General features: G+C 38.2%; 1 protein-coding gene across 2 annotated transcripts; it reads right to left on the bottom strand.

Moving 5' to 3' along the window:
- Positions 1-5,612: 5,612 nt before the first annotated feature.
- Positions 5,613-25,642, bottom strand: LOC103182716 (elongation of very long chain fatty acids protein 6-like). 2 transcript variants are annotated; one of them, XM_042337114.1, is made up of 5 exons: positions 25,626-25,642; positions 25,079-25,192; positions 9,238-9,369; positions 7,237-7,388; positions 5,613-6,034 (listed from the first exon to the last, which is right to left on the bottom strand). In XM_042337114.1, the coding sequence occupies exons 2-5, from the start codon at positions 25,165-25,167 to the stop codon at positions 5,613-5,615; spliced, it is 795 nt and encodes a 264-aa protein (XP_042193048.1). In that variant the 5' UTR covers positions 25,168-25,192; positions 25,626-25,642. The 2 variants fall into 2 exon arrangements, with proteins under 2 accessions (XP_042193048.1, XP_042193047.1); XM_042337113.1 differs by lacking the exon at positions 25,626-25,642 and having other exon boundaries at positions 25,079-25,240.
- Between the last annotated feature and the right edge of the window lie 771 nt (positions 25,643-26,413).

The following is a 26,413-nucleotide window of genomic DNA, read 5'->3' as shown; positions in this document are numbered from 1 at the left end:
TCCTGAGTCATTGTCTCACTATCTAGTGCCTGGAGCAAGAAAGGCAATATGCAAACTTTATAAAGTAAATTATTGGAGCATGTGGTGTATGATTCCTCTTAAACAGAAAATGCTATATGATTAGAAAACTGCAATAGGAATGCACACAGAATGGGCAGTTAACTCCCAATAATTTGGTTTGGCAAACATCCCAAATTTTGACCACATTTTTTTACAAAATCAGAAGAAAAACTCATTTTATTTATACCAATTCTTCTCAAAGATATCCTCTTTAATTTATTAAGTGAAAACACCATTTTATCTGCATCTGCTGCACAACCACAATAATCACACCATCATTTATAATGTACCAAATGAATAATCCTAGATCAGGATTCAATGAAACTACTGAATCTTCATCTTATAAGAGTTGATCTCAGACTCATTTTTACTAATCACGCAGCCTTTTTCCTACAATTATTGGGACTGTTTGTTAATGATTGTGCCATCTCCACAAAGAACCTCAGGAGAATCGAGATATTCAATGATAACTTTTCAATGATTAGATCTGTATAAGAAGGCTTTCCTGTGTTTGAATTCAACGGAAATATGTAACTTGGAGGAATACTTAACATTCTGAGTGTATATAACATTTGTTGTGAAACAAATGTATACATTTTAATATGGTACATACAAAGAGGAATATGCATTCGAAAAAAAATCCAGAATACTGTTGTGACTCATGCCAAGCTTGTCATGGTATTGGGAGTTTCAAGATTTCTCGTGCACAATGGTTATGACTTCCGAGGTGCTTTGCTCATGCAGCATGACCATATCCTTTTAGTTGCCAGGAGATGATCATGTACAGCAGATGTACATTAAGCTGCATGTATACCTGCTGACAAATATTTCAAGTCACCAGCAAGATACACATTGTAATATTTGTATTGTGTATTTGCAACTTTTTTGGCTTTCAGGTTGCTTTACCTCAACACGCACATACACACACTTGTTATCTTGCACATGGCCACCATGTTTCCTTTGGTTTGTATTCAATTAAAAACTGCCCGCAGTTATACTGTAAACTTCAACATAGTCACAACTTACTTCATGACTTCATGTGGGCCACATAAATCTACGAAAATACATAATACATAATTCTACACTTTACAGTGAATCCTGTGAAGTGCTTTGAGACATCCTCTTGCCTGAAAGGTGTTATATCAATGCAAATGTTATTTATTTGATTGGGACAGATATTTGCTGCACTTTTTTGTCTTGAAATTGATAATAGAGATAATATAGTTTTATTATCATAACCTGGAGGATATTTAAACTTATCTTAAATGTAGAAATCTTTCATGGACTGGACAGCATATGCCGGGGTATAAATTCCATGAAAAACAAAAACAATGATCCATCTTTATTTCAGTGTGACTAATTTTTTAAATTCACTTTTGGCACAAGATTTATCAATGGGTGTTAGACTTTGCAAATCCATGCCTTTGTGGAATTGTTTGACAAACAATTTGTCTCGGTGGCTATATGCTAAAGTGATGGTAAATTGATTCAATGCTGTTATTCTTATGTGCATGCTGACAAACTAAAAGGCTTACCAAATCCTTACTCCTTGAATACTGTATCCCTTTAAGGATTAGCATCTGGATTTAGGATTCTGAAACAATATGCAAATTTTACAGAGTAAAATATTACTTACTTTCTTTGCAGTGTATTAGTTGTTATTTGAGCCATTTAAGACAATACTAAGCTAAAAGTATTCAAGCGAAACTGCTTTATTTCTTACAGTTCGTAGGATTTAGGCTGCTAGTTATATACGCCCTTCATTCTTTCATAATTTAATTAATTCCATCTATTACAAGAATCCTAAGCTTTTCAACAAAGAAATCCCTGATGTTCTTGCTCTCTTTGTAATATGCCCGTTTTTGAATACTCATGACAGACGGAAGAATTCAGTGTTCAAACTACCTTCAACACTAAACATGTAATTACACTGTGAAATGGCTGAGTGTGTCTGAGCGTTTTGCTTACTCAAGGTTACAATTAATGTTCATTTGACACCATAACCAAAAGGTAGGCCATCACATTACATTCCTGCTGTCAGAACCACACTCGATTTGTCTAATGAAAACTTTTCACGCTTTGTACTATTGGAACTGCTTTCTGGCAACTTGAAGCTAATAATAGCATGCAAAGCCACATTATTTTATAGCTTCCATTTTCCTAGGAAGGTATATGCTCAGAACTACTTAATATTTTAGGGTTTTCAAAAATATACAGATATATATCATGGAAGGTGCAATGTAGAAAATTTGTGAGAATCCATGTTGTCCACTTGATCAGTAAATTTATCGGTCTTGCAGCATGCAACAAGAAGCAAAAAATAAGGTGTTATCAGAAAATTTAGTTGTAAGTTACTGACTGGTTGCAAATCATATCCATTGATGCGGGATATCGGGGCACAGTTTCCATGGGAACTAAACAATGTCAAGTGTTTGACTTGAATGCGTGTTTCAAAAACAAACGGTGTATTTGAGGCAAATAATTCACATCTTTTAGATTGAGGCACATTTTTTGCCCTGAATGTTGGTTTAAAATGACGTTAATTTGAAAAGGTTCAGATTCTCCTTGTAACACAACAGTAATACATTCAAGTCTTTCTACATTATTCTCACTAGGGACAATGGGAGAAAGTTACTTAAAGGTGACGACTTATCTTAAAAACTCTACCAATTACCATAACGCAGCAAGGTACAGTCAACCAGCTCCAGGTACCAAAGCGAAAAGCATTCTCAGATTTTTTTTATATTTCACTTTTATTTTTTCTGTAAAAATAAATAAATTTTTAAAAGCCCTTTGAGTTGTAGATGAACATAAGGAAATTATAATGTAATATAACAACCCTCAAAACAAGCTTTACATATAAAATGCATGTTTTCATTCAGCAGTTAGCTTCACGATAAAGCACTGCAGTAAGCAGCGGAGATAAATGTTACCACAGTAAGGTTGAATAGTGTACCTTTTACCCATAAACCTATCGTTTCTGGAATACGAGGCAACTAGCATCAGTATAATTTATAAATTGTTTTATTTACAGTTTTCCTCACTTCATCTTTTGACCAAGAATGGGCTTTCTCTGCTTCCTGATCATTTTAGATTGGCTTAGGATGAACCACATCACTACCCTTTGTTCCACACACAGATGCCTGCCTGTGCCACAGTACTTAAAACACATCGAATCTCAGCATCATTCCCTTTTCCTTGCAAATAATCACTTACTAATTATTGATGTATTTATTGTATGACAAAAACAATGTCACAAAGACAATCTAAATTGATAGTTCAGAAGGATTTATAATACAACACTTGCTCTCCACTCCTGCCCAACCCCACACAAAAAAAAGTGAAAGAACAGCAGCAAACATTCAATCGTAAATGTGCAACTTGATTGCTTTCAGCTTTCTCAAAGTTTTAAAATCTTATGATCTTTCCAGCTTCATATATTCATTTGAGTTGATTGGAAAAATAAACAAATTTCAACTTTTTCTAAATTTGACTGTTTTTCTGGTTTTAAACTTTCACCTTCATGTGGTGGTACTGATAAATCCTGCTACAAGTGTCACCATTTTTCTTGGAAATGCCATATTGTGCTTGGGTCAGGATATCTATAGACTCCCTGTGAAGGGAGGGTGGAAAGCTATCATCACCAAGTCTGGGAGCCCTGCGCTTACTCCCAGTTCTCACTTGACATCAGCACAAGGTTTTCTGTGGGCTGCAAATTGTTGTTGCAAACCTCAATTGGACTGTTACCTGCAGGATCCAACACGTGTAGTTTATTAGCAGAGAAGGAGAATGGGCAGATCTTTCACCTCTGGCATTGCTGCAGTACCTGAATCACATAGAAGCACTGCTGGAGGTCATGAAGCTGCGAGTTGGCCACTCACTTGAGTTCATGGTGCACAAGCTATAATGGGGAACTTTGGAAGTAAAGACCATTGTGTTTTGAGATATTTCATTGTTATCGGAACTATACATTTGTTCAGTGATTCTTAACATGGTAGCATTTGTACTCTATTTAATCACAATGGTCCCAAATGGTCAATAAACTTCATCCCTATTTTACGTCCTTGGACCTTATATATATACTAATGAGACATGAGTGGGGGCAATTCTGTAATAATGTAAAATGTACATTTGTTTTAAACCAGGTATATGGACAGGTTACTAATAGGAAGCACTGGTAAGTTTCACAAGATATGTCCAGCTGGGACTATCCTGCCCACAAGGGCTTCAGCTCACAAAGTAATGTGTGAAAAGTCAGGCCCGAGATATAGGGACGGTGTAACAAAGAGAGCAATGAGAGAAAGGTGGATTTTGATATACAAAACAATGTTCTATAAAAATCAATCATTTTAGCTGTGAAACTTAAAACATTTTATGGTTTAGCCAACAGTTCGCTGATCATAGGAACAAGTTGACGCATTGGCATGTATTTACACCAAATGGGCATCCACTTAGTCAACTATACTTTTTTAAAATATATTATTTGTAAAGGACTCCTAAAAACACATCCTTCAAGCACTGAGTAATTACTTAATTAGATTATGGTCAATTTAAGTTTCAGAAGGAAATTCAGAGCCAATTGTATTGCTAATCAGCAGGTTAAACATTACAAAGAACTAAATTCTACACCTAGATTGTACCTATAACTAAACTGTTTCCTGCCAGATCAATCAAAAATACTAATGTGGGATTTAATGTGTGGTAAAGAGCAATGTATTCAGACAATCCACAAGCTTTTCAGCGGTTAGTGCACAATCTCAGTTATGCTGAAACTGACAATCTTGTATTTTTCACTGTAAATTATTTTTGAAATCATGCTGACTCATTTGAGGTCTTTCTCCCCGGGACAGCACTTAAACAGGAACCCATGTTGTGCAAATGAGAACATCTTCCAGAAAGTGGAAGTATGTCGCAGCAACGTGCAAGGATATCCTCTCTGATGCAATCTTGGTTTGGGACAGAGTTCCGCTGGTCAACAGGAAGGAATTCCCATTTAGAAATTCCACAAAGACACAGCATTGTATCTGTTTTCACCTGACATTTTCCCTGAATAAAATGGTTGACTTCAGAGTAACACAAGGAGCTCGAATGCAGTTTCAAAGCAAGTCAACATATGGCTTATTCATTCATTTGAATCTGCATGTCTCACTTTTCAAAGCCATGAATGAAATCTTCTGCGTGCTCTCCTGAAAGTATTCTATACATCTCTGAATGTTTACATGAAATCATTCAGCAGAAGACTCTGGAAACTTTTTTGCATCTACACCTTTTTGTGAGTTAACTCGCGCAGCTTAGGCAACCCAGGCGTAGTTGAAATTTATTTCTTCAACAACGTGGGAATTTGCACGTCCTAGTAATTCCAACTTTATTGGTGTTTCTAAGAGGAGATGTCAGTCAACGACATGTGAAAGTAGTGGATATGTGGTACTACAGAAGTCTACATCGTTCCATGGTTAATAATAGATGCCCCACAAAGCTCTGACCAAAGTCCCAACACCTTATCACGTTTGTGCATTAACCACTAATTGACATTTTCTTTGAGCACTTTGCAATTACTCTACCTTTGTGTGTTTCTTCCTGTTTAAATACGTTTCGTAGAAGAAGTAACAGAAGAGGAGGAAATAGCTGAAATACATAATGGAAGACAGGATGATGTTCTCAATGTAAGAACGGCAATGCCCCTCGTGCATCCACATGTAAACCAATATGTTGACTACCATACCCATTACCATCTGTGTGATCTGAGTGAGCGTGATGAGCATGGCGAACCTGCGTGGAACGTGAAAGCCCGCAGCACGTAGTGTGTAATACGAGTACATAAAAGCATGGACCCCGTAATTCATAGTCATAAACCAGCCTCCGCCTGCGACCATATCCTTGTAGGAATACCAGGAATACAGCAGCACTGTGATGTGGTGGTACCAGTGCAGGAATATCAGCTTCTGCTTCCGTAAGACAATGAACAGGGTATCTCCTGTAACATAACATATTGAAACATTCAGCAAAATTGAACCAAATTGTGAACCATTTTAGCCTCGACCAGAAAACTTATTCGCTCTTTGCAGTTTAATAAAAACAGCAATAATGGAAATATATTGCAGGTCATTCAGTACCTGAAAGGAACATAAAAACACGTTGACCAAATAATCCTGCATGAGAACAGTTATGAAGCGTCATATTGAAATGTTAAGCTTTTCTACAGATGCTGAGTGACTTGCAGTGCAATTTCTATCCCTTGCAGGGTGGTTGCAAATTCTGCACTTTGCCCTGTCTTCTCTGTTGAGTTCTTCCTAACTCTGTATATACATAAAATCAAAAATTGTAAAGTAAGCAGAGGGACTGAGCGGTCCAGGGTGCAATAACAAGGTCTGTTTATCTCAGGGAAATAGGTCTGAATTTAACTTAAATGGAGGTCTGCTTTCTGATTCTTCTGTGGTTTTGGAAATGGTTTTGCCACTGTGACGAAAAGCTCCTTAGACCAAGCAGTCTTAAGCATTCTCCCACCATTTAACTAGTTTTAAATTCTGGATTCCTGGAGTCTGGTATGTTGAGGGTTTACTGTACTTTCATAAATTAGGTAAGCAAAGTGCATTCCTCCAGACATGGAGTGTGCATGCCATTCCAGATGCAGGAAAGTTCCTACGCATAGGTAGCATGCATATGTGTCTGACACTGTCTCCTGTCCTCCCGACATGCAAGGCGTTCTATGAATGTAATTTGTTGTTTTTGTTGTTGTTGTCTGGTTTGGATGCTCTTAAGCATGCAATGAATTTCCGTTTATATCAAAAATGCCTAGCCGACCCAAATAAACAATGTGAGAAGTATTCAAACTACGCAGCAGAAGGGATTCGGTATTTTCGAAATTGAAATTCTGCAGGATTGGGGAGGGAAGAGTAAAGTACATGATAGAATCTTGCAATAAAACTGGAATGTGTCCATTACAGGGTATCAATCAGATGAAGGTGTGGATGGGAGAAAGGGAATTGTATTTTACTGAGAAGCGTTTGGAAATGTCTTGAAGACATGATAAGGTGCTATATCAAATGCAAGAATTATTATTATTAAAATCCATGGGAAGTTTCTGTTAAAGCACAAGACATCCAAACTTGAAATCAAGCAAGTGAGCGGGGTCTCATTTGAATTATAGCCACACTTACATAATGTTAGATATCTCACCTAGTTCTGGAGCTTTGCTCAAGACAAAGGCATATGCCCAGAATTTGCTTACAGGCCCGTTGTAGAAGCTCTGGTCACATACGGATTGCTTGAAGCCACCGGTATAAAACACGTGCCACATGTACCACCCTGTTCTGAAAGCACCAAGTATACTGGGAGTGGAAGTAAAACAATACCATCAGTTTTTACTGTATTGTAAGTCGTATAAGCGTTTTAACAGTAACTATCATAATGAGTGCATTTCTTGTTTCCTTTCCATATTGTAGGGCTCCTTGATTAATGCCTCTGGTGGGCAGTTTTGCACTCTAGATTTTTTCCTTTAGATATTGCTTCAGGAGCATATCCTCTACCTTTTGCATAATAAAAGTGCTGCTATCAACAAGATCACTCAAATACGCATAACTTTGGGTGAATTTGAATAGACGGGGAAAGGAAACACTTTAAAATAGAGACAGTAACTTCAGATTACAAACAGCCATGTGATGTGACTTGTATCACATGAGCGAGCTCACATGGTAACACTATTGAGTCAAAATCATTGCGACAAATGGAGCATAAATTACATCCCAGAGGACTCAGCCATGTAGTCTGTTTATATCACAACACTAAACAGAGTGCAATTAATAAGGTAAACAGAAACTCTTGTATTGTTTGGTGAATTGCATCCTAAGGGGCTGTTTGGCCCATCGGGCCCGTGAAAGAACTTTACATTTAGTGCCACTGTCCTGCCCTTTCCCCGTACTCTTACAGTTTCTTTTTTAACCTGAAATCAGGCAAGAAAGACTCAATGTCATATTGGTTAGTTGCATTGGTTAAAATGTATATATAGTATTATGACATTTTTCAAGCAAATTTAATTTATTAAGTTATTTTTTAATTTGTGGATTGTGGCACCATTTACCATATTGTAAGAACTATTCATCAGCTTTTTGATAACTAGATATGTCTTGCTGTGGAGTTGAGTTAATTATTCAGTCCATATGTAATCTATTAACATATTGTCATAAAATCCAGTGCTTGTTGTCCTTGAGGAAATTTTAAAGTTTGCCTGCCACATACCACCTCTGTATGTTTGTGATTCTGTTAACTCAATTCTGATAATCCCGTCTCTGTTTTAAATATTTACAATGAGCATTGAATGAATGAATGAATGAATGAATGAATGAATGAATGAATGAATGAATGAATTACGATTAGAAATTAATTCCTTGACAGACTTGTGTGTAATTAATGGCAGATTAATAAGAGTTATAACAGGCTCAGAGAACAAGAAAGTAAGCGCAAAGACAGCAGTGCATTGTAAACCTGTCAACTGGTTACATTGCTCCCTACTATCTTAGTTTCTTAATACTATGTACCACTTTTTAGTTTTTACCATTTTATGGGAGGACTAATAAAGGTTCTGTTTTTGGTGCAAATGCTGGTGTGAGATCAAGATGCTCCAAGTGATAGCTTCACAATGAAGTTGATACGAACCATATGATTGGAGCGCTTATTAAGAAATCTGCAATTGAACAAATTAAATGCAATTCTGTGGCAGAGATGTATTATCGACTGTCTAGTAATTTTTAATCCTTTTTTTGTAACTGGTAAACTAATGTGTAAGAAAAATCAGAATTGCTTAATATGTTGCTTGAAGCATATCAATCTGTTTATTTTTGTTCTTGAAAGACAACTCTTTCTCCCTACTTCAAGCTTTGGTATTGAATGTGTGTTGGTGACTTATGGGAGTTGCCAAATTGGTCATTCACTTAATGGCTGTTGGTGGAACATTACTGTGCACAAATATATAGACTGACTACACTTTACAGTAAAAACATGAAGTGTTTGAGGCATTTCAATGACAAAGTGCCAAATCAAAGTATTATTATTATTCATTGTTCCTGAGATTAGGAATACAGCAGGGTGGGGAATCAAACTCGAGTGCCATCACTCTCTAATCAGATTGGCCAAACCATCTAAAATGCTTTTTAACAATCCCATAAAATCTCAGTCACTCACCTGAATAAAGCAAGCATCAGTGACCATAACATTAACGGTTTGCGGAGCTCAAACTTTGTCCTTTCTCTCATGTAATACTGCCCTGCAAAGATCAATCCAGCGTAGACTGCAGAAAACAGGAATGACTTGCTCCTGATTGAAAAAGGGAAAATGGTCATTAACGCCTAAATATGCGTATACATCTCCATGTTTACCTTCTATTTTTCACTGGTGAACTATTAGTTACGTTTCGAACTAAATTGAACTTGCGATCTTCCATCTGTGTATTTTAGAACTGAAGTGCCCTTGCCCACCAAACTGTCAGGAACCTTGTGAAGTTAAACATGTGATTTGACAATACTTGGAAAACAATAGACTTTAAATAGAAATTATCCGACAAGGCAGCAAAATATCTAGGTTCTCAGATGTGTATTTTAAGTTGGGTGAACATGGTGTCAAAATTTTGCTAATTGAAATAGTTTTGACCCAAATATATTTGTTCATTTACCAACTCGTTAATGAAAGCAACTCCATTCTTCTATTTTCAGTGAAAGTATGAATAATCAGATAATTCACCATCTGCAGTCTCAATAATTTCTTCTCTCAACTAACTGGAGCCATACTGCTGGTAAACTAAGAAAGGTTTTGGTTTCTCTTACTAGAGGTGTTTTGAAAAGGTTGCAATAGGGTTGAATTACCAAGACTTTTTAACATAGTAAGCTTCTGGAAACATAACTTCTGAAGATCTGATCTGAGTTATTGAAAACATATTGAAATATGTTGCTTTTCCCTCTCATTTACAAACTTCAAAGCTTAAGATTTAAAAAAAAGTTTTTCATGCAATTAACGAATGTGGCCTTAATGAGATTTATTGGAATGGTTGGATTGAGTTAGCAAATTACAGACACTTAAACCTAATTTCGCCAATTTATTTTTAAAATAACCATTTGGTGTTTATGGCAAAGCGCTTTGAGACATCCTCCTGATGTGAAAGGCACAATATAAATTTGTGTTGTGCAAAATATGCAGCAGATGTGTTTTTACCTTGGTTAGCATTGAAAGAAGCCAAAGGTAGTGAAAGCCTTACTAGGTTTGATGAAAAATCAATATCTCCTGTTCCTGAAATGACAAATGAATGTTTACAGATACATGGGATCTATCAAAGGTCAATTGCTAAAAAAGCAGTGATGTTTTTGTTGCCTCTTTATAATGGGATTTGCCTCTACATTAGTGGTAGCTAACAAATTCCTATTTTCAGTGGTGAAAGAGGGAGTCCCGTGATCTATTCCAAGGCACACGTATTTCCTATTGTGCCCTTTTTCAAAACAAACCCAGACAATGAGAAAAATCACTTGTCCATTTCGATTGCACCCACAAACTGGAGTTAGTTTCACAACAATAGGGGCACGTCCCGATGGTCAGATGTGTACTGGTACATTAAAAGTATCCTTCAGTGATAGTTAATTCTTCAGTCAGTACAAGTAAAAGAAGTCCTGAGATAAAGTGATCCCATTTTTAAAATCCATCCAAATGTTGACGTCTCAAAGCTCTTCACAAGGTATACTGTAAAGTTGAGTGGCTGTGTATTTTGTGGATGAACAGTACAGCCAAATGGACCAGATAACATGGGAAATACATATTGAATTCAAAAGCATCCATATTCTAGAATATTAAAACCAAATCCATTCTCAAATTACATTTTTCTTAAAACAACTAGAATGAACTGAGTTTTTCCAAGTCTAACATTCTCCTCCCCGACCCCCCCACCCCCCTCAGCCATGTGATGCATTAAAATGGGTCAACAAATTGAAGGTAGCTTATGTATGAGTTTCCTTTCACTGTCGCTCAGTGTTTTAATGCAGCGTGTTCAGCAGTTTACTGTTAAATGTGCAATTAGTCATGTTGCCATGGGTAAGTGATGTAGCCAGCAGCTGGAGACTAGCTGGCACCAATACAGAAGGGAACAATCCACTCTCCCCAGTATTATTCCTTTGTGGCTGTAATCATTGAACATTTGAACACTTTCCATAACCTTGTAAATGTTAAAGGTGGTGCCAGTCATTGTTCTCACCAATCCTTCTTGTACATGTGTGGAGGGGAACTATCTAAATTAAACTGTTCTGGGTTATTTTGTTGCCTTTGTTTTCTTTCACCTCAGGGGTCTGTAATAAAGTAGGTGCCTGAATTTGGAAATTAGGTGAAAAGGCAGTCAACAGAAGTCACAGAATCCGAGACAGAGACTGGCCTTGCCTCGGCTTGTCACCCGCAAATGCTTTATCCCTAGTGCTCAGAAAAAGAAGCAACTCCACACTCTCCAAGCGGGATTTTATTTTTAACCGTAATGTCACAAAAGCTGACAAACTTTTCTCTCTACCATCAGCAAGAACATTCACAGCACGAGCATCAGAACTCCAAGATGTGATAAATCCCATCATGTCCGACAATGAGCGGTCCTCAAGTAATAGCTATAATTACCTGATTACAAAAAACTTTGGGCTTGCCATACATTGAACATACATATCTGTTAGAGCCAGCTCAACAGGCCTGGATGTGCGCATTGCTGAGATTACTTCAACACGGTACTGCAATATATATCAGATTCTGCAGGGTACCATGAGCATTGAGCTATGCTGAGTGACTGAAGCTCTGCAAGGCCTCTTACACTGAATTTTTAAAAAATCTTTCAGGATGCAAACACATTGTGGTGAATAAATGAAAACTTAAAAATATATATACTATATAGCACAGCAGGGTATAAGGAAAAGTAGGGAATTAGGATCATGATATAAGACAGCCTTAGCTCAGGCTTTTTAGATTGAATTGATCTGCAGTGCTGTGATTTCCATCAAATAGTTTTCTGTTGGTAATTTTGAAGGAGACATTAAATGTCATGGTCGGAATTTCTCGCCTCAGCTATACAGAGAGTGGATGGAATTGATATTGCATCACCCAATGATAATGTCGTACCATAGTACGACAATCAAACAATATGTTCGCACACAGGGAATAGACCTTTCAAGTCCAAACCACAACCAGTGAGACTGGTTCCTTGGCTATCAGCAAATCTGCAATAAATTAGTCCAGTTTACTGAAAAAGAAATATGTTTGTATTTTCACTGTTGACTGGAAAAAGAGTTGTATGGGAAACTCAGGATGTCCTTGCTTCTAGTTAAGAGCATAAACAGGGCAAAAGTAAATTTTGTGTGTTTGCTTTTCCTCTTGCTTTCTTTGTTTTGTTTCGCCTCCCAATCCTTTATAGCTTATTGCAATCTCTTCCTTGCCTTATGAACTACCTATGTGCTCGATCTCATTAACTCATTGTTAGTCGACAAATTGGGTATATTCTTTTTTGAATTTTGAATTTTCTGCACGTTAATGTTTTGAGGCCTGACTTCACACATGACGGCACGGAACAACTTGTGGAAAAAACTTTTACAAGTTGGTATATTGCAACAATTCAAGCTTTTACTGATCAGGAGCTCCCTCTGCTGTACCAAGCAACACTTCAATTTTTTACACATTTTGTTTCGGATACTGATTCATCTACTGTAGATTTCCATTACCTGCATGGTGTTTTCAGTTTTTTTTAGTCATGAGGTTTGCCCCTTTGTGCCTGAATATATTTTACATGTGATGCATGACACCAAGCCCCCTTTCCAAAAATACCTGTTTGGCTGGAATCAGCTTTCAAGTGTTGAAAGAAGCTATGAAATTTTGGCAGTGCTCCAACACTCCAAAAATAATGTGATCTTTAACTTTTGAACTGATTTTTGTAACTACAGTAAGGAGAGATTCTAGAAATGGCGTTTTCCAAAGTGAATAATATGGTAGACTGGAGATTAACTATTTACCATGTTTACGTCCTGACAGGAAATCATCACTGTGATGGTGTCTGTTATGTACGTCCAATTCATTTCAGTTAAACATGATATAAAGATTCCTTTCAGGCTTTTTTTTTGCAGAGTAGTGGCAAATATCACATACATTTTTCTTTATATATCTATCTATATAAATACATATATATAAACTTAAGTTGTGTCAGGTCTCCAGTACCCACAGTGCATTTAGTGCTGAGAATCCTGAAAAGTCATTCAAGCAGATTGACTGGATGTCGAATTTTATACTGTGGGTAAATCAGGAAACCACAGTATATTTCTGTGAAGCGCTTTGAGATGTCTCAATGATGTGATAAGGTGCTCTCTCAAATGCAAGTATTATTATTATTCCTACTAAGAATAAATATCTGTAGTATTGAATGAGAATAATGGGAAAGTCATTTGGCTCAGCACAACTTCTCTGCTATAAAAGTGAATCGCAACTCTCTATTTCAATGCATGTTCTTCATATCCCTTTATATCCTTAGTTATCTTTCTCTCTGAAGATTATTTCAACTCTAGCTATGGTCTCCTAAGGTACTTGTGGTTCCATATTCTCAATTTTCCTGGCCTTCCCTTTCATAGGCTCAGTTCTAAACTACAACTTGGATTTATACAGCGCCCTCCACGCCGGACGGCGTCTCAGAGCGCTTGATGGTATTCTGATGGTATTCAATGAATTTCACATTCCCCACACCTTCCCCCCCCTCCCAACCCATTTTAAAAAAAGAGCTTGTGATATGCAAGAATGACATGATGATGTAGTTTGACAAATTTATGTTGCTACATCTTGTAACTGCGAACAAAACAAAAAACAGCTATGGTCATCAACTTTTTTCAAAGGAACATTGGCCCCTTTAACTCACTGCATTGTAGACTAGATGGGTGATGCAAGATTGAGTGGTCAAAAAAAATTAATTGAATAAAATGTACAAGCTTAGTTCTTTTATCGAATAACTAAAATGTTCTGCATCAGCTGAACAGTTTGCTCACACCTCACCGTAAATCTCTCCTGTAAATTCTCAGAAATGAAGTGTACCTGAAAATCAATTTTCACCAAGAAATAACTGAGATTTTTTTTCTAAAAATCTGTACAAATATCCTTTCATTCTTTGGAGGATTTAGCAGATAGAAAGGGTATCTGGTAGGCATTCTAAATTCAGAGGCATAAAATGTATTTTATCCGATTTCACATTAATATTAAATTGACCATATAATGCGATCTAACATGCCCTGTTCAATAATATTAGTACACCTTTCAATCTCATAATTATGGATGAAAGTTCACTTGCATTATTAAACATCCTGGAGGTCTTGTTACATCACACCTCCTACCTCTTTCTCCTCCCCCATTAATTCTACTCAGCAAATACCTGAGCCGTACAGATGTGTTGAGTTAGCTGATTACAGTCCAAGTGTTGGGTGTCAGTTAGCTTTGCAGCCTCTGACTAAGATGCGCAAAATCAGCCAAGGTACCACTCCTACTTACTAACCAGTGACCAGCCCCCCACGCACTGGAGGCTCATCTGCAATTTCTGCACCCCCACCCCATGTTTTATCCTGTCAATACCTCAGAAGGTGACTGGTATCCGTGAGACTATACCCTAGTGGAAGGAAGAGTTAAGTGATTTCAGGAAAGGAGTGGAGAGGAGAAATTGTTGGGAAGAAAAAGAAGTACTTTAATTAATTCTTTCTCACAACACCCAAAACCAGTTATCTTACAATTCCCAAAGCAATTATCGCCAGCTCATGGTTAGCCTTTTTAATAACCAATTATGTGCTACTTTTATCCTTGCCAGTTGTTACCTGATGAGATTTGGGGATTCTGTCATTAAAAACTGTCAGACGAACAGGAAGATACTCGCTGACCAGGAGAGATTTGTTTCAAGCCACATTCCTGTATAAGTAAATTCAATACACTGGTATAAACCAAAAGATCCTTCTTGTGGATGTGTTTTTTAAAAAAAAGTAAAGTGCTTTAAGGCATTATCCTACAAGATGAAGGGCACTCTATAAATGCACGTTTGTGCACTGATTTGGGAAATTTTCAGGAAAAAAGGACTGGTTGAATGGTATACAGAACAACAATTTTACATTCATATAAAATCTTAATAATCCTTTCATGTTGGGAGGACATCTCAATGAATTTCACAGGATATATTGTGGATTGTGGAGTGTGTGGGTGGTGGGTGAACGCGCAGCCAATTTGTACACAGCAATGTCCCACAAATAGTCATGGTGAGCAATTTTATTTGGTTGATTGTTAGCCAGGACACCAGGAGAAAGCAGTATTTATTAATTGGATTGCTTGGGAAATTTGAGGCATTGTTGTATAACATAGTTATCAGACAAACTTTACGAGCTCTTCTGTTATAAAACAAAATATCTCAGATGCAAGGTATTTAGCGGTCAAATCTTAATGATTTGCTTTACAAACTCGACAGAATTTATTAACAAGGTATGTTTCAACAGTAAGTTATTGCTGTTAAATCCAATTTTGCTGTGATTGGGTAACAGACACCGCTCATTTTACCTCCAGGCTGCAAAGTGTGTGAAGTGTGCTGAGACTCCACATTTCATAAGTACATTACATTCTTTTTCACTTGTGAAATTGGACAGTGCAGTCCCAGGTGACTTCTTTTCATTTCCATTTTAACATTCACACTATTTTTCAGAAATGAAATTTCAGCATGTTCAAACAGAATAATTGCAGGAAAAATGCAACCAAGCGATGTAGATAGTGTTATAAAAGCCAACGTCTGAGCTCTGGTAGTCGCATTGAGGAGGCTCCAATAATTTTATACTGAGAAAAAAATGTATCTTACAGGCCAAGCTGAATTGGGCTTTCCGGCTGTGTATCAGAACAACAGAAATCTGCAGAACACTGTCTCACTTTAGGGTGAAACATCCCCAACAACTTTCAGCCAGTTCTGCTTCTCTTTCTATTGGTTCTTATGCACTAATGTAATGTCTAGCTTCCCTTCAATTCGGTACTGTACACTGAACCTGAACATGTAATAAAAAATGGGGGGTTTACGTAGAAGACATTCAGCAAACAATGGCACTGACATGAACTTCTGTTCTTATCTACCTAATGTTCTTAGCACAGATGTGGATGCACTTTAAGTGATTCCCAATTTTCCTGAGTTTCTTTTCACACCAGAACATTCGTACAGGATAATCTAGAAGTACCAAATGAAAAGCAGAAATCCTGTGTTGGATAGATTATACCATTGGGCGTTCTGTTTTCAAAATGATGTTGAACAACAATTAAGCTGCTATCGAAGGAGAAACTGCACTTAATACTCGTCAATGGGTTCAGTGGCTGCCCATTTTGTGAAATGAATTACTACTGTTGTGAATATTCATCATTTGATTTCCTGACTTTGGAACGTGGAAGGGGAGGATAGGTAAGCTTGTACTCTTGTGATAAACAAAGATGAATTTGGATGCCTTTGCATTACACACCCACGGTTTTGGAATGGTGCCAAGGTTCAACTTTAACCAGATAAGTCTGAGTTGTTACAAAAATACAAGCAACTTAACTTTAAAAGGTCATCACACCTTCATTATTTCTTGTACAAAATGCAATGGGTGTTCAACACAACTACTGGCAATAATTCTTGTTGCTAAGTTGCTAAATCAAATGTAAAGACTGTTAAAACACAACCCTACCAGACCCAGCAATGTAGGTGCAAGAAAGTATCCAGGGAAACCCCAGATTAAAATATCCTTTGTGCAGAGAAATATTTTTCCCATCGTATGCTGATGGTCAGTTCTCCAATAGTTGATAAAAACAAATGAATTCATGAGCAGTAGTTAGGAGGTAACAACTATTGTATTTGTTAGTCAGACATTTATTACTGAGAAAACAGCAACACTTTTGCAATGTTCCATCCTTGTCTTTTGAACTCTGAAAATAAGTTAATAAAATGTTCTAAAAATACCTGGGAACGTTTTTAAGACTGATCAGATGCTGGGATCCCAGGAAAGCCACTTAGCCCCTGATCCCTGCTAAGGTCACACTTTTAAAAGCTATCCTGGCTTACATGGACTAATTGCTTAAATATTAAAGGCAATAATGCAATATGCATAATGGTGAACTTCAGATAGTTTACATAAACTATTTTTGTATTCAATAAAGGTGAACATAGGCATTTTATTTTGTAATTTGCTGTTTATCTGTACTGTCCCACTATTTTGGTACCAAGGCGGCTTTTGTCCCCTCTGTTCTAAAGTTAGCATTTGCACATAAGGTGCTATACATTGTAAATGAAAGTTGATGTAACAAATTGAGACCTCATGTACAAAATCTCATTTGTGTTTTTTTTGTCAAAGAAAGCTGATGTGGCATGACACCATTGCTGAGCTTGTGCTACTGAGACATTCATTCCTCAAACTTTGGGTTTACAGATTTTCTTGTAGTTCTCTCTATCATCCTGGAGAGCAATGTTCTCCAGAATGATAGAGAGATTTTAAAACAGATTTTTAAATATGTTTTTGCAAGTCTCATCATTCCTCAGCTGAGTTACCAAATGAAGCTTCTCTCTGGGGAGAGAAAGGACATGTTGTCCTTCTCTCTTTTTGAATCTGCGTTCTGCTGTTCTGAAAACAGATGTGAAAATGATCCATATGAAAATGGAGATTTACGCACATCTTTCTAGATTATCTGTGGCTTGTCCATCTTTTTATGTATTGCCCAATAGCTTTTATAAAAAAACTGATGGATTTGAAATAACTATAGTTTTATCTATAAGATAAGAAGAGGCTGTAGTTCTCATAGATGTGCAGTTCTGAGATAAACAATCCACTTCATTAAAATAGGGTCAGCTATGCTGATGGCTTTGTTGAGGATGAAACAGAGCCACAGTAAAAAAAAGTAGTATGAAATAAAACCAAATGATACAGCAATTAATCGAACGGAAAGATGAAGAACACCAGGACTACTTGTGTTGTCCCCAAATTTATACATTTTATTTTATTGGATGTTTGACATAACAACAATGACTGTTTGGATTTATATAGTGCCCTTCACATAGGATAGTGTCACAAGTTATTAAAGATTAAACTATGCTGCGAACTTACATAGGTATTTTAAAAGTGCAGAGATATTTTACCATTGAATTCAATGCAATAACTTAGGATTTCTTGCCCAACATTGAGAGTCAGACTTAATTTTGTATGATTCAAATTTCTTAGCTTCCTGCTGTTTTCTTCCCCAAGTATATTGAGCTGAGAACGAGAAAATAAATGACTGTAAAGGAGTGACATCACATGAAAAAGTGGTAACAAACGTGCTGGGGAGAATCATACACATAAAAATGTAAGTTTTTAATTAAGCAACTTCACTGTTTCATCTAGTTCTGTCTATAGTCTGCTCAGACTGATTCAGTATGTCTATAAAATTTAAACTAAACTGGTCTTCAGTCACTGATACTGAGCAGAGTGCATGAGAGGCTAGAATAAAATCACATCAACCAATGGCTAGAACTGGATTTTAAATATAATGCATAAAGATCTTTCTTGGAAAGGGATAATATTCTCAAAATAGTCCTTTGCCATAGTGTTTTGTGACATGGCAATATTGCTGACCTAGAATAGAGGAGCTGTTGATTGATAAAGGTTAGTTAACGTAAATTAATTATTTGGGCATTTTGCGCAGTGTTTTTTTTTTCCAAAATAGACTTTGAAAATACAACACCCCAGCACAGGTAATCCCAGAAAAGATTATGCCTTCCTCCTATCAAGCTTATATTAATACAAAAGTTTGATTATTTGCAAATAATAGAACTGTACGTTAGTTAGAAAGGGAACAATTTAGTTGCAAGCAATAACCACATGAAATTAGTCAGAAAAAACATAAGATTTCATGAATTATTGTGTCATCTATTTTCTTTCTGAAGAGTTCTTTCTTGCAAATGTTGTCATATGATTTTGGAGCCCTGCAGCATATTGGTGAGAGCACTCACCTCGGATGCGTGAGAACCTGGGTTCGATTCCCAGGCAGGGTGAAACGTGAGGTAAGTTTCCTTACTCCACATGCCTCTGTTTACCTTGCAGTAAATAGAACCCGGTTATTAGTCCATTGGCAGGTAGCTATTCTGGGGGGAATAATCCCTTAAAAAATAAAATAAAAAATAATTTGTTAACTCAATCCATGACTGTTTTGGGACACTGCTGCGTTCAATTTGGGAGGAAACCCGTTTTCAAAAAAACAGCATATTTTACTTTGTGTTTATTTAAACTACCTTCAATGAACCTCCAAGCCTGGGAATGAAAATATACTGAGCTACACCACCTACCAATGTCTCTGTGCATATTTAATGATGAGAGCTGGGAGAATTACCACGACCTACCTGCACATAAGATGAACAAATCAGTGTTTTCCAATGTTATTTTTTCCATCCTTTATAATAATATTCCCCAAACTAAAGACAAAGTGCCAGAATTGTATCATCACTGTAGAAATCAATGCATTTAAATTAAAGAGGATTTTCTTTTAACACTATGCTTGAAATAAACCAATTTTAAGATATGTATTTCACCCCTATTTAATCTGCATATATATCAATTGCAACAGGAGGCCTGGGTCTCCTCCATGTTTTCATTTATGATCAAATTCCATTCTAGTGGTTGTATCAGCATAGCTGATTTGCACATTTGCTAACAGTGGCATGATTACAGACCCTGATGTTAATGATGCATCCCTTTGTTGAGCAATAAGGCATTGGGGTTACCTGTTGTCGTGTGTATATTCGCGTTAGGGGAGTTTCACTGAGAGGGAATTTTCACAATACAGAAAGGATTGATACAGAGGCCACCAAATACACGGAGCATTTTGTCATAACACGGGTACACAATTAAGGGTGAGAACCATTGCGCTCATGACCTCATATTGTAAAATACAATCTTGCCCTGACAATTACTGTCAAAGTGCTACAATTTTAATTTGAATGCCATTTGTATTGTATTCTAGATATTCTTTCTTAATTTAATTGCAAGTCATCTTATTCTATCTGACCTTGTATTAGGATGTTGGGTCTGGTTGTAATAAAATTACATGACTCACTAACCAAAAAACTAGCTGACCACTCATTTTAACAGTTCTATTTAAAAATTGTACTTTACAAGCATTTTCCTGATGTATAGTATTTAGAAAAAGCTATTCTACAAAACCATAGGACAAAAAAAGATAAGAAATCTTCAAATCTCTAACAGTCTGAAGATAACCCTGACATCATATGAAAAGTATTTGGATCTGATATGGATTTTTTTTCTTTATTTCTTTTCTCTCTATAATCTGACCAATTTAGAATTTGTCTTATGCTGTAACCAAATTCCCTCTTTTTAAAAGAAAACAAAATGTGAAATATTTTTCTTTTGTATTGGATGACTGCTGTACAAGCATGTTGGTGATGGTCAGATTGATGGGTCAGCAAGGATTAGAATGCCTGGCTGTCAAGGAGACTTGATGATCTGAACAGAAGCTGATTGTAGAAGACAAATATTTTTACTGATGCAGGCATTACTGAATAGGAGTTTTATAAATCAAAAGCTATAGGAAGATGAAAGACAAGCAGCTCCTCCACAGTTTATACTTTATTTAAATGTTAACCAAACATTAGTTAAATGTTACTTACAAGCTGTATCCTTTGAGTTAACTTGTATAGACAACAATGCAACAACATGCAGCAAACACCTGCATTTAATCTTTTGAAATGATTTACAAACACTGTAAATGTTGTTCTCGTCTTTGCAACATTTCAACTACGGTGTTTCCCTTTTCTAGATTTCATAAAATCTCTCAAATGTTCCGTTCCAATACAATGTAATTTACATTTATATAGTGTCTTTGACATCACGAGGATGTCTCAAAGCACTTTACACTGCTTGGGACTGCTTCCAGAGCCTTGGAATGTCCTCCCGACATGAAAGGCACAATATAAATGCAAGTTGCTGTTGTTGCTGCCTGATGACTTGATCTGGGGGAGGGGGTTTGTGCTGAAGAGGGAGGGGCGGGGAAAGATTACCAAAAGCACAGTCAAAGAGGCAATTCAAGGTTGGTTTTGAAGATTGGGAGGGAATGAGTCAGGGACTCCAGGATGGAGTTTCAGAGAGCAAGGGCAGAATGTTTGAAAGTTCGCTCACCAAAGGTATAGTGGATAGAATGTGGGACATGAAGTAGGCCAGTGTTCATTAAGTGAAGGGAGCAGCGAGGCTGAATGGGGTTGTGGAAGGTTACAGAAGTAGTGTGGGGTGAGGCCATAGAGGGATTTGAAAGTGAGAATGGGAACCTTGAATTTAAGACGTTGGGATCTGAACAAAGATGGGGGTGCCTTGTGGAGCCTGATGTGGGAGAGGACATGGCAGAGTTCCAGATAGACTGCAGTTTGTTTAGGGAAGTGCGGGGAGTCCAACAATCAGTGCTAGAATAAAGTGTAGACGTGATGAGGGTATGAATAAGGGAATTGACAGCCCAGAGGAGAGGTGATGACAGAGGTGGGCAATGTTGCGGAGGTGAGGGAAAGCTAAACAAACAAGAGGGCCTTTGAAAGAAAGTTTGGGGATCAAGATTGTCTGTTGTAGAGAATTGACTTTATTCCAACATAACATTACCAAACACAACCGCATGGAGCCAGCTCTGTTCTTCCTTCTCCCCCCACCCCCCACCCCCATACCTGGAAAGATAGTTTAGACATTTGAAACCTGACGATCTTTTACTTGATGAATAGCAGGGCAGGTACCAGAAATTCCCTGCAAGCTTCTTGATGAGCAGCACAGCTCAGCATGAAATATGTCCTCTTGCCCACAGTTCAGATGCATATTCTTACACATTGAGCGATGGTTCCACTAGTTGGAGATGTATAGTTGAGCAGCAGCTACTTAACTCTCTGTATACCAATCAGGGTGGATACAGAGCGTTTGATCTATGAGCATGTGTTTCCAAACTCAGACTTCAGATTACGCCTTCCAGCAGCAGCTGTCATCCCAAGCATTAGAAGTTATTAGTTACACAGCAGTCATTGTAGAGATTTAGTATCTGGCACCTTTCCACACCTCGATTGTGAATGCCATTATTTAGCTTAATTATTATATTTTATTATATTATATTAGTAGTATATGACTACCATGAAAAGGATGAGCATAGGCATATAAGCCAGAGTCTCTACTTTTGGAGTGGATTCTCCTGATTAACTAATTCTGTGTTTGTGCAGATCGGCGCTCACATAACTAAATACATTTTGTACAAATATATTGTGTGTCGGTGTGTGTGCCTGTGGGGGTGGGGGGGGGGGGGTGGGGTGGGGAATAGGAAGAATCCATCCTAAAGTTTAAACCTACTTGTTTTCATTAAAAGAGGCACTCGCATGCCCAAATGATAGTGAGGGGAACAATTTTACTAACCAAGCATTAGAAATCCTTCTTTAAAATCCCCAAGGCACAGTCTTTTTAAATTTAATCAACTTATTTTTCATTTGAAAAGTGGGTCATTGTAAAATGACAAAAATAATAAATAGTTTAAAAATTATTGAGGGGTGGGGGAGAAAGAGAAGAACAGAACATCTCGGAGATGATTTATCCTTTTTTGAAAACCTGTCCTGGGCCCAACTAGGATATATTGTCTTGATGGTCATTTTGATTACTGCTGGATTACAACTGATACCTAAAAACTAGCCATTGATGTCTGGCAAGCTTTCTCACTGCTTGTTCAGTTAGGACAATCCTATCCTTTAGGGCTTCAGCCTGCAGGGTTAACAGGAGCTGAGTGGGAGGATTCCTGACCAGTCATCGAGGACACGTATACATGGAATACTGTATGAATATTTCACTTTACCAATCCACAGACTAGAAGAAACACTTAGAGACTGAAGAAACATTAAACCTGCAGATGTAGAAAACTGCAAGCAGCAAAGATTGAATTACAATTGATGGCTGCATTAACTTATTAATAAAAATCAAAGGCTACTTTCTTTTGGACTTTTTAAAGACACTACAGATGGGGAAAATCCATTAACAGCTATATAGGACACAAAATCAATCTGCATAATACTACAGTGACACACAATATGTGTTTTCCAGAGGACAGAATTTTTCACAACTTTTAAGTCCTACGTTTTAAAACTACCATTTCAAATCTCTCCTTAGAAAGTAAACACTATGTACTCAATGGCATACTCCTTCTACAGGTGCAATTTGAGAGTAATATTGTCAGCAGTTTTGAACTGTTGGTAAACACAAGTTAACATCACCATTGTGTCTTAATAATTGAAGAAAACTTGAAACGTAAAACTATTAAGACTTTTTATAATCTTCTATTTGATATAACGCCTTATCACATCTTTGAGATGTCTCATGGCACTTCACAGGATATTGTGGGTGAAATGCAGAAGCCAATTGCACACAACAGTGACCCACAAACAGTTTTGGAATTGAGAGACCAAATTATTATTATTTTTTTGAAGGGATTATTACACGAATGATCAGCCAATGGACTCACACCCTGACTCCTACTTATTGCTGGGTAAATGAGAGACGTGTGGAGTAAGGGACCGTACTTAATGTTTCTCCCTGTTGTCAAACTAAAACGGTCTAGATTTGAGTTGTTGTCAAATCAAGAATATTGGAGTTGTGATTTCTTCACTCGTGGATTATCTGCAGCACACAGCAACCACATGTGATATTCCCTCCATCACACCCGAGATATTAAAGTGGTTACAAATAGACTTAATGGCCAGACTTACTGAATGACAGAATTGTTCTACGTAGAATGTTTTTNGCAACTGATCTATTTACACCAAAGATTGCAAATACAAATTCCCGGAACTCTCTAACGTAATGCATTGGAGTGCAAAATTAAATTACGTAAGTTTTATAAGGCAGAACTAGCAGAAGCGCCCCGACAGACTGACATCTGCTCCACATGCAATATACAGTGTAAACCTGTAACGCACGAATTTAAAACGTTGTGTTCAATACGAGTGACGAATAGTCCGTTCGATTGGCCGCCACACGAATTACAAGCATTAAACCTAGAGAAACACTTGCAAAATATAGGCTCAGGAACACAACAGGTGTACAGCACAGTGAGCGACTGCAAACGCATCGGTGTAAAGCGACTGTAACCGTGACCCGTATTGTGTGGTGTAAACTGCGATCGATTGCAGTCGGAGGCCTCGTTTCGCCGTAACAAAACGAGTGGTTCGTGTACACTCCCCGTTGGACGTGACTGCAATATTATAATAGGCGTCGTGATGTTGGCTAAAATGTGTGCGTTTGCGTCTCAAGTCCGTGACATTATTTGGTGTCGGTCCATTTGACGGGTCCACCTGACACGTGAAAGTTCCCCATCAATGGGGCAATTCTCCACCACACTACACCGTGACCTGTACTCCTGCAGAGTGGCAGAATCCCTGTTCCCAGACTGAGATCTGTGCACTTGAGATTCCTGCGAAAAGCAAACAATTGGTGTCCCCGCGAAGACTGATGTGTTTTTTTTTATTGTGTCAATCCGGGGCAGGATCGGCATTCTCCTGTCTCCACCCTTTTCCTCCAATCTGTTTACACCTACTGTACACCAAATGGATTCGGTGCTTCCCCGACTGATGCAACATTCCCAATTTAAAATTAGGCCACGCATTTGTAGGCGTTGATCTCAGTGGAGTTTTTTTTTAAAAAAATTAAATTAAAATAAAAAAAACACCCAACGAATCTACCGTCAATTACTAACCATTTTTTTTTAAAAAAAAAGAGAGAGAGAGAGAGAGAATGAGATGGATTCCACCCTTCTTCTCCCCCGGAGAGAAAATAAAAATCCCGCTGCAACGTTGCTTTGCGCTGTGGTTATCTTTTTGAAATGCATTAAAGGGGCCAAAAATTGGGAGAGAAATTGATAGGGGTCCAAGTGGCTCACCCTTTGTGTATGTATACCTCACCCCCCACCCGCTATGATTTACACACCTGCACACTGATTTCATTCAGTCACTCACCAGTTCTCCTGCATCCATTCCATGGCTCCCCTTTCATCGAACTGCTTCTCAAACTCGTATTCCTGCAGCGCGATCACTGACATGTTCATCCCTCTGTCCTTTGGGTTTCCTCCTCTGGATACACAATACAGTGTATCACAGTGCAAACACACGCGCACACACACACGCGCGCACACACACACACGCACACGCACACACACACACACACACGCGCGCGCGCACAGGGTGAAAGGTAATAAAACAGAGCAGCACAGGAGCGCTTTTGGAAAGTGCGGCGATGACTTTGAGGCGCGCGCTGTAAAGGACAGAGCGGCTCCGCTGAGTGGCGTCTCCGTCTCCAGGCGCGTAACCGGGTCGTCGGGAGCTCAGCCCGGATCGCAACTACCACTCTCTGCCCTCAGAGAGGGGGGTGGGGTGGGGGGGGGGGGGGGTGTCGTTGTTTAATGCTCGTCACCGCAACGGGCTGCGCGGACAGGGTCCCTCGGGTATTACTGCTGCGACGCCTTTTTTTTTTGCAATGCTGCGGGTGGGTTTGCGGGTATCAGACCTCTGTATCCCGTTTGTTTCCGGGGCTTCCGTTCCCCCCGTGATATCTGGAAGAGTGGGATGAGACGCGGAGTTGCCTGACAGGTGCTGGAGGCGCAGGCGCACAGAGACGCGATGTTCCTGTGCTGCTTGAGCGAGTCGCCCAGTTACTACAGTCTCGGGCAGCGGGACAGCCGGCGATCACACGTGAGTTTTTGTGCCACTGGGACGACAGGGATGTCCATGACAGCGACGCGGGAGATCGACCAAATGAAACTGGTCTGAGATCCGTCAAAGCCGGTTGCTTTGGTGCAGAGATTTTGCTGCGTTTAAAACAAAACCTTTGGGAAGCAGTGCTCCCACTCACACTGACAGCTCAACAGTACACAAACTCAAGGCAATTGCCAAGAAATGAGATCCGAGGAGAGAATGAGGAGTGAGTGAATCAATGCTAACAGAGTGGACTGTGTTTTCTCAGAATCTGATGCGAGGAAACAGGTTATTTGTCTCCGGGCCCTGATACAACATGTTTGGCATTATTTGGCGCTTAAATATCTCACATTCTGCAGCAAACTATTTCAATCTTGCACGTCCTTCAGGTTTTTAAGGTTATACTGTACAATCGAATGCATCCGTTGCAAAAAAAAAAACCGACTAGAATATGGACATCTTAAAATAAGGGCCACTTCACAATCCTCGGGTTGGGATTTCTGCGGGTGATGCATTCATGATCTTCGAGGGTCCATTCCCTTAGAGTTCGGAAGGCAAATGACATTTTAGAATATTTGAACACAAATCAAAGCAGAAACA

The sequence above is a fragment of the Callorhinchus milii genome, unplaced genomic scaffold (genome assembly GCF_018977255.1).
Source record: "Callorhinchus milii isolate IMCB2004 unplaced genomic scaffold, IMCB_Cmil_1.0 Scaffold7, whole genome shotgun sequence".
NCBI classification, from domain to species: domain Eukaryota; kingdom Metazoa; phylum Chordata; class Chondrichthyes; order Chimaeriformes; family Callorhinchidae; genus Callorhinchus; species Callorhinchus milii.
This window is presented reverse-complemented; position numbering and strand designations above follow the sequence as displayed.

Bases quoted from the DNA above. Each gene is read 5' to 3' on its own strand.
- LOC103182716 (XM_042337114.1), bottom strand. From the start codon at position 25,167: ATGAACATGTCAGTGATCGCGCTGCAGGAATACGAGTTTGAGAAGCAG. The intron at 9,370-25,078 runs GTGAGTGACTGA...TTTTTCAATCAG, and splicing joins GAATGGATGCAGGAGAACTG to GAGCAAGTCATTCCTGTTTT. The intron at 7,389-9,237 runs GTGAGTGACTGA...TTCCACTCCCAG, and splicing joins CTGATGCTTGCTTTATTCAG to TATACTTGGTGCTTTCAGAA.